The sequence below is a fragment of the Poecile atricapillus genome, chromosome 1 (genome assembly GCF_030490865.1).
Source record: "Poecile atricapillus isolate bPoeAtr1 chromosome 1, bPoeAtr1.hap1, whole genome shotgun sequence".
In the NCBI taxonomy this organism is placed as follows: domain Eukaryota; kingdom Metazoa; phylum Chordata; class Aves; order Passeriformes; family Paridae; genus Poecile; species Poecile atricapillus.
In genome coordinates, this window is record NC_081249.1 from 90,935,854 (window position 1) to 90,950,047 (window position 14,194).

At 40.4% G+C, this 14,194-nt stretch overlaps 1 protein-coding gene across 1 annotated transcript in view; it reads left to right on the top strand.

Moving 5' to 3' along the window:
• GSK3B (glycogen synthase kinase 3 beta) overlaps window positions 1–14,194 on the top strand; it is a 149,070-nt gene that overhangs the window by 116,793 nt on the left and 18,083 nt on the right. Inside the window, exons 8-9 of the mRNA XM_058856055.1 lie at window positions 808–903; window positions 13,525–13,711. Coding sequence (XP_058712038.1) covers window positions 808–903; window positions 13,525–13,711 — 283 coding nt within the window. The remainder of the gene's footprint in view (window positions 1–807; window positions 904–13,524; window positions 13,712–14,194) is intronic.

Below are 14,194 nucleotides of genomic sequence, written 5' to 3' on the forward strand. Positions count from 1 at the left end.
TCTATGTGGAAATACCGAGATGAGAAGCACCGCCCAAACCCACACGGTTTTGTTTGCAGGGAGAGCAGGAGATGCTCAGCAGTAACTGGCTGATCTTTTAAGCTTGTCAGAGGACTGCTGTTTGTGACTTGTAAAATAGTCTGTGCTACTTGTCTGATCCTTAATCAACCATATGCAGTGAACTGCAATTCCTGAATGTGTTTGGTAGTACTGATCTATATAAACCTAATTAAAGTGAACCCTCTACCCCACCAAAATATTGCTAAGTTTGAGAGAGATGTTTTAATTTTGTGGAAAATCTCTATAAGATAATTAAATTTTTGACACTGGGCTTTTAGCATGAACTGGATTTCCAGCAAGAGACCACTGATGTTGGAGCAAGGGCCACAGAGGTGATTAAGGCACTGGAACGTCTGTCATATGAGGAGAAATTGCAAGAGCTGGCACTGTTCAGCCTGAAGCAGAGAAAGCTTGAGAGGTGGGGGTATCTCATTAATGTGTATAAAAGCCTTGTGGTGTGAGGGAATGAAGAAACAACCAGCCTCTTCTTAGTGTTGCCCACTGACTGGCCAAGTGGCAGCAGCACAGAGTGCAACACATTTCTTACTCTGGGCAGTGGTCACTGGAGGAGGGTGCCCAGAGACAGGACTTCACTCTCCTGGGTGCAAAAGTTTTGTTGTTTATATTAACTTACTAGTTACATAGATGGACTTTCAGTTTTCTCAGTGTCTGATAGGTTATACTTCAGGCTTAATTCCCTATGAAGCGTATCCAAGCAATTTTCCTTTTTCTTTCTCTCCTGTATAGGTTCTGGGAACGCCTACAAGGGAGCAAATTAGAGAAATGAATCCAAACTATACTGAATTCAAATTTCCTCAGATTAAGGCACATCCATGGACTAAGGTGAGTCTATATGATCTGAATAATAAAGATGTGGGCTGAAAGTAAAAATTCAAGTTGTTCAGTTTGTTCAGTGATTTGGTGGCTTTTCAGTCTAAACTGGGTGCCTTTAACTAAGCTGGGGACCTGCAAACTTTTGATGAAGCTGAGGAGAAGGAGATACTGAAGCAGTATGCATTAATATCTGTTGATCTGGGGGTTGCCCATAGGTGGGTTATTTTTTGGTTGTTTTTTTTTTTTTTATAATGGTGTGTGTGTGTGTGTTTTAGTAGCAGATTGCAATATTCTACATACTGTCATGCTATCAGCTGGTACAAAAGTCACATAGAAATGAGGAAAAAATGAGGAAAGTGTTCTAGTATGTATGTGGCACTTTTGTGCTGTTAAATAGCGTTGATGAGGGTTGACAGTCACTTTCTGAAATGCTTCTCTCATAGGTAATACTCTGTTTGTACTTCTGTAGGTGTGCTGTTGAGTGGAGATGTTTTTTTCTTGGAGTTACCTCTTAAGATTTCTTGTTATCTAGCTTTCATAGGGAGACACCAATGCAGTACACACAGGCAATATTATTACCTCTGTGACCAAAGAGAAAACTGCTAGCAATGAAACAAATACATTGCTGCACAATTAATTGATCTTCCGTATATCAAGAAATATTGAATATTTGACTTGGGACAGAGTAACAGTCAGTTAGCCTCTTGGGTGTGGAATAAGTTAAATATTGAGTCTCAGACAATTGAAGCCTGGGTAGTTAACATTTCATCTTGCTGGTTTAGAGACATCTGTTATAGTCACAGTGTATTTCCATCCTATCTCAGCACTCAGGTTTCCTTCTGCTAAGAAAGTAAATTGTATGTGTGGAAGGGTTGCATGCCTAGCTGGGCACATGTCCAGGGCAGATTCTTTTGGACCAAACACTCTATGGCAGTAGAAACGCTGAATAAACTAATTAGGGCTAATTGATAGCAGGCCATGTACCTGACAGTACTGCACATCACTGGTTTTGTGATAGATTCTCCAATGAGTTATGTACCTTTTCCCCATTAGTCCATCATTTGCATTTCCGTATCAGAGTTACCTTCTGTGTGTTGGTTAAGTGATGTATAATAGTATGGGAGGTTAGTAAATGCAGCAAGGCTTTTTTATACCTTATGTTACTGAGGGAAATAAAATTAGAGCAGATGAAATCCCTGGGAGTGGTTTCTTCAGTTGTGAATTGTATCCTGGTAAAAGTAACAAGAATAAGCCCAAAAACCGTGTAGCACTGAATATTAGATTCACATCTGAATTCTTGTATTGAAGGTGTTTGGATTAGGGGACGTTAAATTAATATACAGTGGAGTAGAAGTGCAGAGCTGTACTGTAGGACATGAAGTTGAGTTACATAGTTAGCTTAAATGCTTAGCTTAGCTTAAAGAGTCTTACAAATCATCTGTATGCACTTCAGGGTCTTTTAGAACACGACTTTTAGCAAATAGAAGCTTCACAAAAAGACTGAAACTTCCTTCTATTTATAAAGAATGGGTTTTTGGTTGTTGTAGAGGATCACAGGTAAAATTAAGAAGTGAGTTGAGCTTGCCAGAAGATCAAATCTGCATTCTCCATTAGGTCACAATTAGTTTTGGAGTTGTGCTTGCAGCATAGCTTCTCATTCTCAAGTCATTCTGCTTACAGCCCTTCCTGGTGTCAGCTGGGTGTAGAATAGCATTTAAACCAGTTTATTGCAATTGGGTTACATGAGACTTAATTTATGAGATCTGTACTTATTATACAAATGCTAAATTTAAAAAAATGGATTATCCAGCATGATGCTGGTAATGATTCTTATCTTCTTATCTTCTCGCTGTATTACTTCTACAGATCCTTTCCTTTCAACATTTTGAGCATGTTGAAGCATGATAGATTTAAGTAATAATATTATATAGAATTGGTTCTTCTTACCCAGTTGCGTTGATATAATATCTGATGACATGTCAGTGGCATAGGCAATCCTCTCAGAGCTTCTCTATCTTAGAATTGAATAGTGACAAAAACCTCTTCAGAGCTTTGGCTTTGAAAAAACAGGAGTGACTGAAGAAGTGAAAGTGATAATGTTGTCAGTTGTTTGTGGGTTTTTGTTACAACTGTGTGTAACTAGGTTGCTACAGCTAGTTGCTAACACGACTTGAACTTGCAGCTTCAGAAGCACAAATCTTTGCCATCTAAGTTGAAGAATTACTGAAGATAACGATTGAAGGTGGTTATTTTTGTCAAGTAGTTATGACCAGAGGACTCAGCAGATAGATTTTTTTATTTTTTTTTTTTGTGTGTGTGAAATAACTTCTAGGTAGCTACTTTCAGCATGTTTGAAAGAGAACTACGGAGAATATAGTCACTCCCTGCAGTGAGCTCTTAGACACAAGAGCATTCTCCTTGTTTTGTGCTCTTTTAATAGAACACAGGTATTTATTAAAGTTGGGTTTGTAAGCCCTGCCTGGAATTAGTTTCAGGCAGTCAGGGTGCCCAATGCATGTTTCTATGCAGTCTGGAACTAGTTGTTTCCAGGCCAGTAATCTATAGGAAAATAAGGTCTTGTTTTCAGGGAACTTTCTTGGTCTGAAAAATTGTGTATAGAATGTAATTAAGAATTTTCTTTGGAAGCTCTAGTATCTACAGGTTGCATCTGAAATTCTGTGTTGCTGACTTGCATAGGATGTATCTGGTTCTGGTCTGCTCTTACGCATTTCTGGGAGGCAGGGATATGTTACTTTCCTATTCAGTATTGCTGTGATGGTATGTAGTCTGCTACACTTGCTGCTAGCTACTTGTGAAGAAGAATGGTGGCTGGTGCTACAGTGCAATGTAATCTGAGTTTTTTAAAGAGACAGAGAAATTGTTTGATTCTGAAGACAGACAAATCTATAAAGGAATATTATTTTTCAGATTCAATACATTTTGGGCTAAAATTGGAATATTGAGCACAAGTTTTATGGATGTTTGAAGCCTAACTTCATAGATGTATCTTAGGTTTTTCAGTACAAACGGATTGGTATTATCTTAATACAACGTTGATACTTTCCTTCTTAAATTATGAGAGAAGTCTAACTAACACTCTAAAAAGTACTTTTCTATGCTGCAGCAATAGTATGAGTTTGCAGTACAAACTGTTCTCAGACTGATTTTTCAATTTCTTGACAATTTGAGATTGAAGTAAATTTGTAACTTAAGCGTTGGAGTCTCCCATTATAAAACCTACAGAGGCCTCTCTCTTCTCCAATATAGTTTTGTGTTGGCCAGCTATGTGTGTTTTTATGCCAGTTTACATGCATGAATGAGGCACCTGATAATGGAAGTTCAACATGTCCCTGGCTAGCAAAAGAAAAGAGAATCTGAACTTTCCAGGAGTCTCTCAAACCATTCTTCAGAAACAAGGCTTCCCTCTTCTTTTCCTCTGTCACCTATCCCTACAAGCCCAGCCTCAACAGGAGGAATCCAGAACATTTTGGTGCTTTGGCGGGGGGAGGTCCCTTTCAGAGTACCAGTGTGTTTAGTAACTTAAATGTTCTTTGTATAGAATATTTTGTATTCATGGAGGTGCATCCAACAGCTTGTCTGCCTTGGTCTGTGAAGTAAGTGGCATCTTGTTATAACAGCAGTGTTTTTCAAGGGTGTGAATATGGCTGACTTAGAACAGTCAGAAAAGAATAGGCAGGCTTTTAAACACACTTATAGGTATATCTGGGTTGGAAAACAAGTCCATTTTTTCCAGTGGTGCCAGCTCATAATATAAAAGTCGCTACCCTTTCTGGAAATTTGCTGCTCTTGTTTTTACTGGATCATATATCAGGCTTCTGTGTCTTTCGGCCACCTCAACTCCTTGAGCCTTTCTTCTTCTCAGAAGTGAAGTCTGATCTGTGCTACTAATCTTTATACTTGTTTCTGTTCTTCTGACTAAGCTTTATCTTTGCCATATAACTGTGTGACTGGAAAGCCAAGGAGGAAATCCAGGATCAAGTGCAAGACGGTAAATCACAGGGCTGTTGAAGTTCAGCTTTGGTGATTAGTTTTCTGTGAATCTTTTGGCCCTTTTGGAAGGGGGCAGGGACAGTGAAGCAGGTAACAGAAGGTCTGAAGGCATTCTTCATAAGCTTGTGGTAGATTGGTGTTGCTTACCATGGCCCCATTACAGCTGCCCTTTATCCTGGCATTATTCAGATGCTACCTTCAGGTCTCAGGTACCTGGGGTAATGAAAAACAAAGGCTGTTTAACTTCCAGAAATATATAAAATATCCAACTGTCACAGCCTGCCTTTCCTCTTGCACCTAGCTAGTAAAGGATCTCATTAAGACTGTAGTAAATGTAATAGAATTACATCATTTAAGCCCTTTCTGTATGGGGAAAATAACTCTTTTGGATTTTTTTCTTTTCCCCACCTAAGGATACTGCCACATGTTTGCCAGTATAATGTCAGGATAATGAAAGATATGTATGCATATATATGCCTGTGTTTCATGATGGCAGAACAATACAAGTTGAAACAGCAAAGGCAGTTTTCTTTACCTAATCATAACCTCTGCCTTGTCTCCATTTTACAGACATGGAAACATTTTCTACTGCAGACAGCTCTTCAAAATGTTAGTCTCTTCATTGTGCTGTGGTTTGGTTGCCTTTGTTTCTCCTGTTCTGAAAGTAGTTGCAGGATTTTTCAAACATGTAGGCATTTTAAAAATATACTTTTGGTGAGATAAATTTGAGTGTACTCAAGAGAATGGCTTTATTCACCATCCTCAAATCTATACTTAGCTGGCGCCTGAATAATAATTTCCAAGTCAGTGTTGAGTTGGAAAAAGACAGGAGTCATTTTCCTGACAGTGGAAGAGACAGGGAGAAAAACTGTCAGGTTTAGATTACTTTTGAGCATCTCTGCCCCTCTGTTGTGCACTCCTGTGGATGAATACGTGAGGACTTTTCTCTGTATCACTTTGCCTTCACAATAAACTTGTGGGAGATTTGGTCAGGATCCCTCCCAACTCCGTAAGCACTTCCTTTTTGTTCTGGGGCTTTTTTATTATTTGAACTGTTCAGGGTGGGTTTTTTTTTGTCTGTGTCTTGAAGCCAAATGGTTGTAGCATGGGAAAAGAGTGTCTAAGATGAGTCTTCAGACTCCAGCTCATCCCTTCTGGCACTTTTCCAAAAGTATTGGCCAATTCTGGCTGCAGCTGAAGTTGTGCAGAACCACAGTTGGTTGTGCTAAAGTGTAGCTTTGGATATTGACTTTAGAATTCATATTTCTGCCTATATTATGAAGTAATTTCTGCTAATACTATAAAATACTTGCCTTATATTTTATTCTTGATATTCTCTTGTGTGCATGTGTGTTCTGTATATATGTTTTTCCATACTAATCATTTTACCTTGAGTGTTGAATATTTCTGTGCTCGTAGCAGGACAGTCTATTGTCCTCCCCACACTCTGGGACTGGGATGTAGAGCCTGGTCTCTCTGATGAACATGTTTTTCCATCCTCCAGAATTGGTTTTATGTCTTCATCCCGTCCTACTCCTGCTCTCCTTGTTCTTGTCTAGTTTTTAAGCAGATTGTTTTGCTTGTAATGCTTCCAAAGTGACTGCTCATACTGTAGATTCAAGGAAGAATACCAAACAGTAAAAGGGATAAACAGACAACTCATTTTGTCACTTCTAATTATAACTGATGACAAAAGAAAGTGAAAACTCTTTTGTCAAAAATCTTGTAAGTGGACTTGGATTTGGATTCAGGATGAAAATGCTAACTCTTTTTTCTGAGATTTAAGCCTGCTCTTCTGTAGAGGAGCAAAGATGCAGTGAGGATGAGATATTTCTTTGTTTGCAGTTCCATAATTGGCATTAGGTTCATTATGGAGCTGGGTCAGTTTTCCACCTCCCACCTGCAGATTCCTGAAATGTATTATGCTTTGCATGGTAGTTAAAACCTCTTGAACAACACATGTTCAGGATTTCAATCCATTTTCTTTACCTGACTGACCATTCTGCCCAGACTGCAGATGTTGAGACAAGGAACCAGGGCAGACCTACATGTCCAAAATGGAAGAACTCTTCTATCCAGCATGAACTGGATTTGATTTGTGCCTGTTGTGAAACTGTGCCCTGGCCTCTTTCTAAGGAGTACAGCTCTGGTTTTCGCTTGATGTGTAATGGCTTTACAAGCAAAGAGTGAAAACAGCTCTGCTGGAGACTAACTTAAAAGAAAAAAAAATGTTTTTCTGGCAAGTTCATATTTGCCAGCTCCTTTTGCATCAGCAATGGTTTTTGACAGTGTAAATCTCTTATTTGGGCAGAATATTATGGCTGAGAAAAGAAGCCAGGTTTGCTGGATGGTAAATTGCCCTGCCTCTGCCCGATTTGTATGCAGTAAAGAAAGTACTGCCTAACAGTAAATGAGTGAGCACTAATGCAACATTAAGAAAGAATTTCCATCAGTGCAGATGTACGGAAGTCAAATGCTAAGTTTAACATGTCTTCTGCAGTACCATCTGTTTAGCCATCCCACTGCAACACATCTGTCTAGGCTGTTCATAGCAGCTGTCCCAGCGAGGTTGAGAGCACTGAGGGTGCTTTATGAGTTCTCTTTCAGACGAAGGGGAGCTATTTTGTTCCTCTTAGCTTTGTTGCTTTCCTTTGGAGCTCGATACAAAAAGAGCACATGCACTGGGTAATAAATGCAAGCTCGTTCTGTCTCCACAGGGTCCTCAATGGAAGGAGCCCAGTAAAAAGTGTGTGGTCTCAACAAGAAGTAGCTTTGAAGACAGGTTCCTGGTCCTGTTCCCAGTTCTGTGTTGGCTCATTTGTAAGCCACTTAACCCTTCTGTCGTTACTTCATTTTCCCCTAAGTGCCATCAGACAGGAATTCTTGACTAATCAGGCAATATACTATTTCTGAGGTTCTTTTAGAAAAAAGACAGAGGGATTATTTAATCAGAGAAAGAAGTTGGGGGGCTTATATATATTTTAAAATATCTCCCAAGTTTCAAGATGGTTTCAAGAAACCATTGTTTCTTTTCTGGACATCTTTTATCATCTGTTTTTATCACATGAGTTTTACAGACTTCAGAATAGCCAAATGGCATATTTCAGAAATTCCATGCTGAAATTCTCAGGTGTTTAGAACAAGACTAGTCCTAAGAGCTCCAGATGCAGCCTTGGGGGTTTTTTTGTGTCAGGTAGAGCTCAGTGCGTACATTGCGTCTTGCGTGTGTGTCTTCCCTCTCCTTTTGTTTGTGTATGTGTTGTGTTTCTCATGAGCCTTATTGTGTTAAACTTCAGTGATCAAAATGCTGCTTCATAGTAATTGTATTATATGATAGCCTTTTTTAAAAGTTGGTTTGAGGGTTGTGATGTACATTGATGACTTGGCTTATAAACAGTACAAGCTTTTGGTTGAAGGGAGGAGCTTTCTCTCTTACCTAATGTTCATGTGCAATAAAAAATGTGCTTACAAACCAAAAGGATGTGCACAGACTGTCAGCCTTGAATCAGTGGTGTGGGTGGTTCTTGGCAAAGTGTGTGAGTCTGAAGCTGGTGAGGAAATTTTTAACCATGGTGTCACAAACTTGATGTGTTAGCAACAGATGTCATTTTCCTAAGCCCCTGCTCTCTTAGGTAGCACAGCATGCGGGCAGTATTCACAATCTGCATGCAAAACACACAGTGGTGGATGGCATGAAATCATGTCTTTTAATAAACACTGGCTGGAAGAGCACCTTGGTGTCACATTGTGAAGCTTTGGCTTTGGGGCTTAATTATGCCAAGACGATGGAGCTCGTGTTGTGCATGGAAAGTTTATTTGAGGAATGTCAATGAATTGAAAGTCAGAGCAACCATTCTGTTAAAACAATACTTAGCTCTTGCCCCATGTGGTTTTATTTGAGAGCTGAATGTTGATGTGAGTGAAATGAAATAGGAGAATTCTGTGCTTTCCATCCTTTTTCTGTCATGTTTCCATATGTGCAGAAAAATAAAATTCAGAAGGGGTGTAAACTCCACTACACTGGTAGGAACTATTTCAAATTAGTAAGATAAAATGTTACTGCTCTGCTAGTGCACAAAGCCTTCATCTGAACTGAAGTCTCTTGGGGATAAGAGCTGTGTAGTGCACCAGGGCACTTAAACCTGAAATGTTGAAGAAGTAGTTCCAGAAAAATGAAGGGGGAGTAAGATTAAAAAATTTGCATTGATAGCAGTTCGACTTAAGAAGGAGAGAGGAGTGTGTCAGGCCTTGCTGAGTTGCTCTTATGGTCTGTTGGTATTTGAGCATCACCAGCATGTCTGAACAAAGAAACAACTCGCACTGGTCCCTCAGCTTTTTGGTGAGGTATAGATTTATTGGGATCTGAAAGGGGGAGGGAAAAACCAATAAAAGCACCAAGAGCTGTGGCTTTGGATGAGTCAGCATTTCCATTTGACATGATCATCCAGAGATTTTTGTAACTCATCCAAAAAATCCCCAGAGAAAAACCAGCAACCTGGGTCTCAGCCTGAAATTCATTTGCTTTGCAGAAACAAGAGGTTTTGAGTTATTCAAGTGCAAATTTTTCTTGAAGAATATTGTATGTAAAGCCTTTATTTTGCATTTGTTTATCTCCAAAACAGGTTCATTTTTTAAAATGAAAACTTGAGCCTTCGGTCCCTCCTGTGGACAAATAGCCTTACACAAGGTCTTGTTTCATTTTAGAAAAATGAATTGCTGCGCCGGTGGGGTAGTATCTGATTGCTTTAAAAGTTCCTGTCAGTGTTTTATTTTTGGTTTTTATTTTGTTTGTGGACTTGCTGTGCCTTTTGCCCGGCCGTATTTAGTCTGCATACTAAATGTTAGTCTACCCAAACACTTTGTGCACTTAGCTTTTTTTCTTTTTTTTTTCCTTTCTCTTTTTTATTTCCTTTTTTTTTTCTTTGGTTTTTTTTTTTCCTTTTCTTTTAATTTTGCATTCACCCAAATGTATTTTAGACCGAGACAGACTTTGCTCCGATGGGCCGGATTTTAGTCCGTGCACTAAATTTTAGTCCGCAGACTAAAAATAATCCGCGGATTATTTACTAAATTGATTCCCTCACTGAGAACTACAGAGATTTAAAAACTCCTGCTGAGATGTATGTGTGAGGGGCTTCACGGCTCACAAGTCCCACTGTCTGTCCATCCTCCCGCCCCTTCCCACCACGGAGCATCAGCCCAGCATTGCTTTGGCGTCGGTGCCCCGTGGCATGGAAGTGCTGGCGTAGCCATTGCCGTGGGCGACAGCTGCTCGTGTAGTTCTCGGTGGGTGAATTGGGCAGTTTTCCCGGGGGAACTTTGCTGAATGGGAAGAACTAAAAGACCATAGAGGGCTTTGCTTTTATTTCTTAGGGCATTATTCAAAAGGGAGGCGGGAGGGGACAAATTGAGGAGAAAAAAATTTCTTAAGTAACGGGTGCGACGGGTATGAGGGGGAATAAACCCGAAATAGACAGAAATTCAGTCCATACCCGCACTCCTGAGGTGGTACGTCCAGTTCCTGAAGAATCCTAAAGAGATAATGCCAGCAAACAAAATCCAGTGGAGGGGGAAGTCAATCCAAAATGGAGAATAATCCGCGGCGGCCTGAGGTACTCGTAGTGCACGCAAATTAAAAGTATCCAAATTTAAAGTATAGATCTCAGATTTTTACTTTGTCTTCAGCACAAATTACAAATTGCTAGGGATATGGGCTTTTTTGAGAAAAACCCAAAACCATCCAAAAGTTTACATTGTGTGTCTGGGACAGATTTACAAGTGGGATGCATCTTTGGAGACAAACTAATCTGGCCACTTGGTTCTGTGGACGTTTATATCCAGGACCTTCTTTATTATTCTATATTATGGGAATTTCAATTACCCTTTAAGTTCAAGTTAGAGTTTTGATTTCAATTTTTTTTATTTTTTTAGTAAATGCACTGGCATTGGAACGTAAATTTCATATAGAAATGTTTCTATACTATGCCTCACCATTGCACAATCGATTTTTTGGCATACACTGTGGTGAAGTTGGACTTGCTGCTATGGAGACTGATGTTGAAAGTTTCTAATTGTATAAACATTTACTATGTCCCCCACACCATGGATTTCTTATAATATTGGCTATATTTTTCCTTGCTGGACTATTCTCTTTTGGATTGACTCCCCCTGTTTGGATTATTTCACTGCATTATCATCTTTAGGACTCGTCAGGAACAGGACATTTCACCTCAGGAGTACGGGTATGTACTTAAACATTTTTTCAAATTACTAGGCCTAGCCTTGAAAAAAAAGGAGAGAAATGCTAGAAGTGGAATAATTGAATTCAAACGACATCCTTAAGGCAGCAGCCAGGCAAATGTAACACAAGATGATAGAGATGAGATGGGCATGGACCTCTGTGGTGTTAGTCACCACTTGTTACAGGGGAAGGCCACTTGAGGCCTCCTAGTATATATATATATATATGTACACATTTTCCCCCTTCCTGGTTTGAAGCAGTTCGGGCAGACTTCGGGAACTGCCTACCCCAATTGACTAATTCCAGATCTAAAGGCAAGCTGAGCAGTTCATAACAGTGTTTAGGAAACATGTTAGTGTTTCAAGGACTTGAAAATGAGGCATTTCAGTGGACAAGCGAGTACTCCTTTTACATATGTTAGATTTGTGACTGTCTGCCTACTAATTTTCTCAATATAAGGGCATGTCAGCTTTACTGTAACAAAATAAAATGATTTTATTTTTAAAATCTGTATAGTGGCTTATATGTGAGCTGTACTGAGGAGAAAAACACAGCTGAAAGTGAAGTACTAAAGTTTCAAGCTGTGATAAATCAAACTTGTTAAAATATCACTGTGAAGGTGCATGAGGGAGACCTCAGTAATTTTACCTCCCATTAAATACAGAACAACTTCACTTCTTTGGGTTTACCTCAAGACATACACATTTGTGCTACTTACCGTGGGGAGGTGGGGGGAAGCCAGAAGCTTTTTTTTTTTTTTTTTTTTTTTTTTTTTTAACTGGAGACAGTCTTGGATTTTGTTCTGGTCAGGCTGTGACTTGGGAGTAATAATTGCATCCACTGTGTGCTGTGGTCAGCAATCCAAGCTCCGCAGGCAGTGGGCACAAAGCAGCTTCTGCTGCCTCTTTGGGTGGCCCTACACTGGTAACACGGTGGTCAGTACAGGTTCTCTGCCAGCAGTGTTAAGCTAAAGCCTTTCTTTTTGTCATTGTAGGCCTCGTGTGAAAACTTTTGCAGTTTGTTTTGCAATAACCTGGAAGTAGGAATAAAGTCAGGTCTTCCTGTACATAGCTCCTTGACTCCTCTAGTCAGGATTCCCTGCCACACAAGTTAGCACAGCACACACTGCAGCAAACCCAGTGCTGCTGGCCCAGCTGGGTACCAAGGGCAGGGAATTGCAGTCCCTGCAGAACTTGGCTTTTGTGTTTGATTCTCATTCAAGAGAGGATATATGCCTGGTTTAAAACCTACTAAAGGAGCACCTGTGCAAGTTTCTCATCTGTGATTAACTAGCATGTCATGCACTGATTTTTTTATTTTTTATTTTTACTTTTTTGCTCCTTGGTGCTGTGTGGCTTGAGTTCACCTCCACTGGTGCAAAGGCATTTTGGATTACCTCAATTTTTACAAAAAATGCTGGCATCAGAACTTAACACTCTCACCCACCCTACTCCCTTTACCCCAGACTGCATTTTACCTGCAACAAAGCAAGAGACAAGTGCTTGAGGAGGCCATCCAGGTCACGCACATGATTAGCTCCTATTTTGCTTCTAATGGAATGAGGAAGGGGTATGGAGAGTGTGGTTAGCAGTGGGTAGAACCATTCTTAGAGGTTTAAAACAAAGCTGCATTGAAGAACTGCTTTTTGTAATCACTCAAAGTAAAAATCTGTTAAGACTAAAATAGTTGGTTTTCTTGACGCAATTTTCAGCTGTCTTTACAAATACCAAATGTGCAGGAATTATCCCTATAAACTTACAGGAGTAGCTTGCCAGAATAAGGTCACAGAAGGAGTAACTTGCAAATTGGAGCTAGACATTTCCTGCACCCCACCCGTGCTTTCCTTGTTGTTCTCCAAAGCTGAACAGCAGCCTCCATAGCAACAGTCTGACCTGCCTGCCTGCAAAAGTCCATGTTAGTAAGACTTCCTTCACTAGCCAGAAAAACCCCAACCCAAAACCATAGCGGGGCTGTATTATATTTTTACATTCAGTGAATCCTGCTCATTTGAACCTTCTTCCCCACCTTCACTCCACCCCATATGCATGGCTGGTAGCACCCGTGTGTGTTTGTCATGATTTTTGAATGAGTTTCCCCTTCATTCTCCAAGTTGTTTTTCTGAGTGCGCTCTCATGAAGTCTCTTGCTGGCATTGCACCTTCACTCTAGTGCAAGGCGTTGCAATTAACCCTTTCTCAACCCCAGGAATGGATTTTCCCACACTTGCTGCAGGACTTTGATTAGCATAAACCGCAAGTTTGTTCCAGCTTGCTGGGCAGTGAGAGGTTTAATTGCTCTGACTTGCTTCTGGTCAACTAAGAGATGAGACCTAGCCAGACAACCTGTTTCTCCTTGCTTGTTTTCTTGTTGTCCCCGCAGGTCTTCCGGCCCCGCACTCCCCCCGAAGCAATTGCGCTATGTAGCCGTCTGCTGGAGTACACCCCCACCGCCCGCCTGACTCCCCTGGAGGCCTGCGCGCACTCCTTCTTCGATGAACTACGGGACCCAAATGTCAAGTTACCAAACGGGCGAGATAAACCTGCACTCTTCAATTTCACCACTCAAGGTAGCCTGAGAGCATTGAAGGATCCCTTCTTTAGAAGGAGCAGCTGGATAAATGTAATGCAGATTTTACTCCCTCAGAAGTAAAAAATCTCTGAGTGGTATTAAGTTTATTAAATAGTTGCATAACCAGTTGTCCATTCCAAAAAGAGAGGAAAGGTCTTGAAGTTACAGGATTTTCAGAGTCTTGGTTCCTCCAATTCAGTTGTGCTGAGGTACTGAGGGTGGTTGTTACTGGATTGCATCAGGAAGGATTGCATGCTTATAGCATGTGTTTGCAGAGTGTGAATATGAATAGCTCAGAGCCTGCAGCCGGGCTGATGGTTTTGTGTAAAATATCACAGTCAGTGGACCACGCCGGTTAGAATATCATTTGGAGATGGTCCTGCTTCTTCATATCTGAGACACCATAGCCAAGTAGTAATGCATGTTAGGTTTGGCAGGGAGGTTTGTAGTGTTACTGCCCATTTGGGTTCTGGATAAAAGA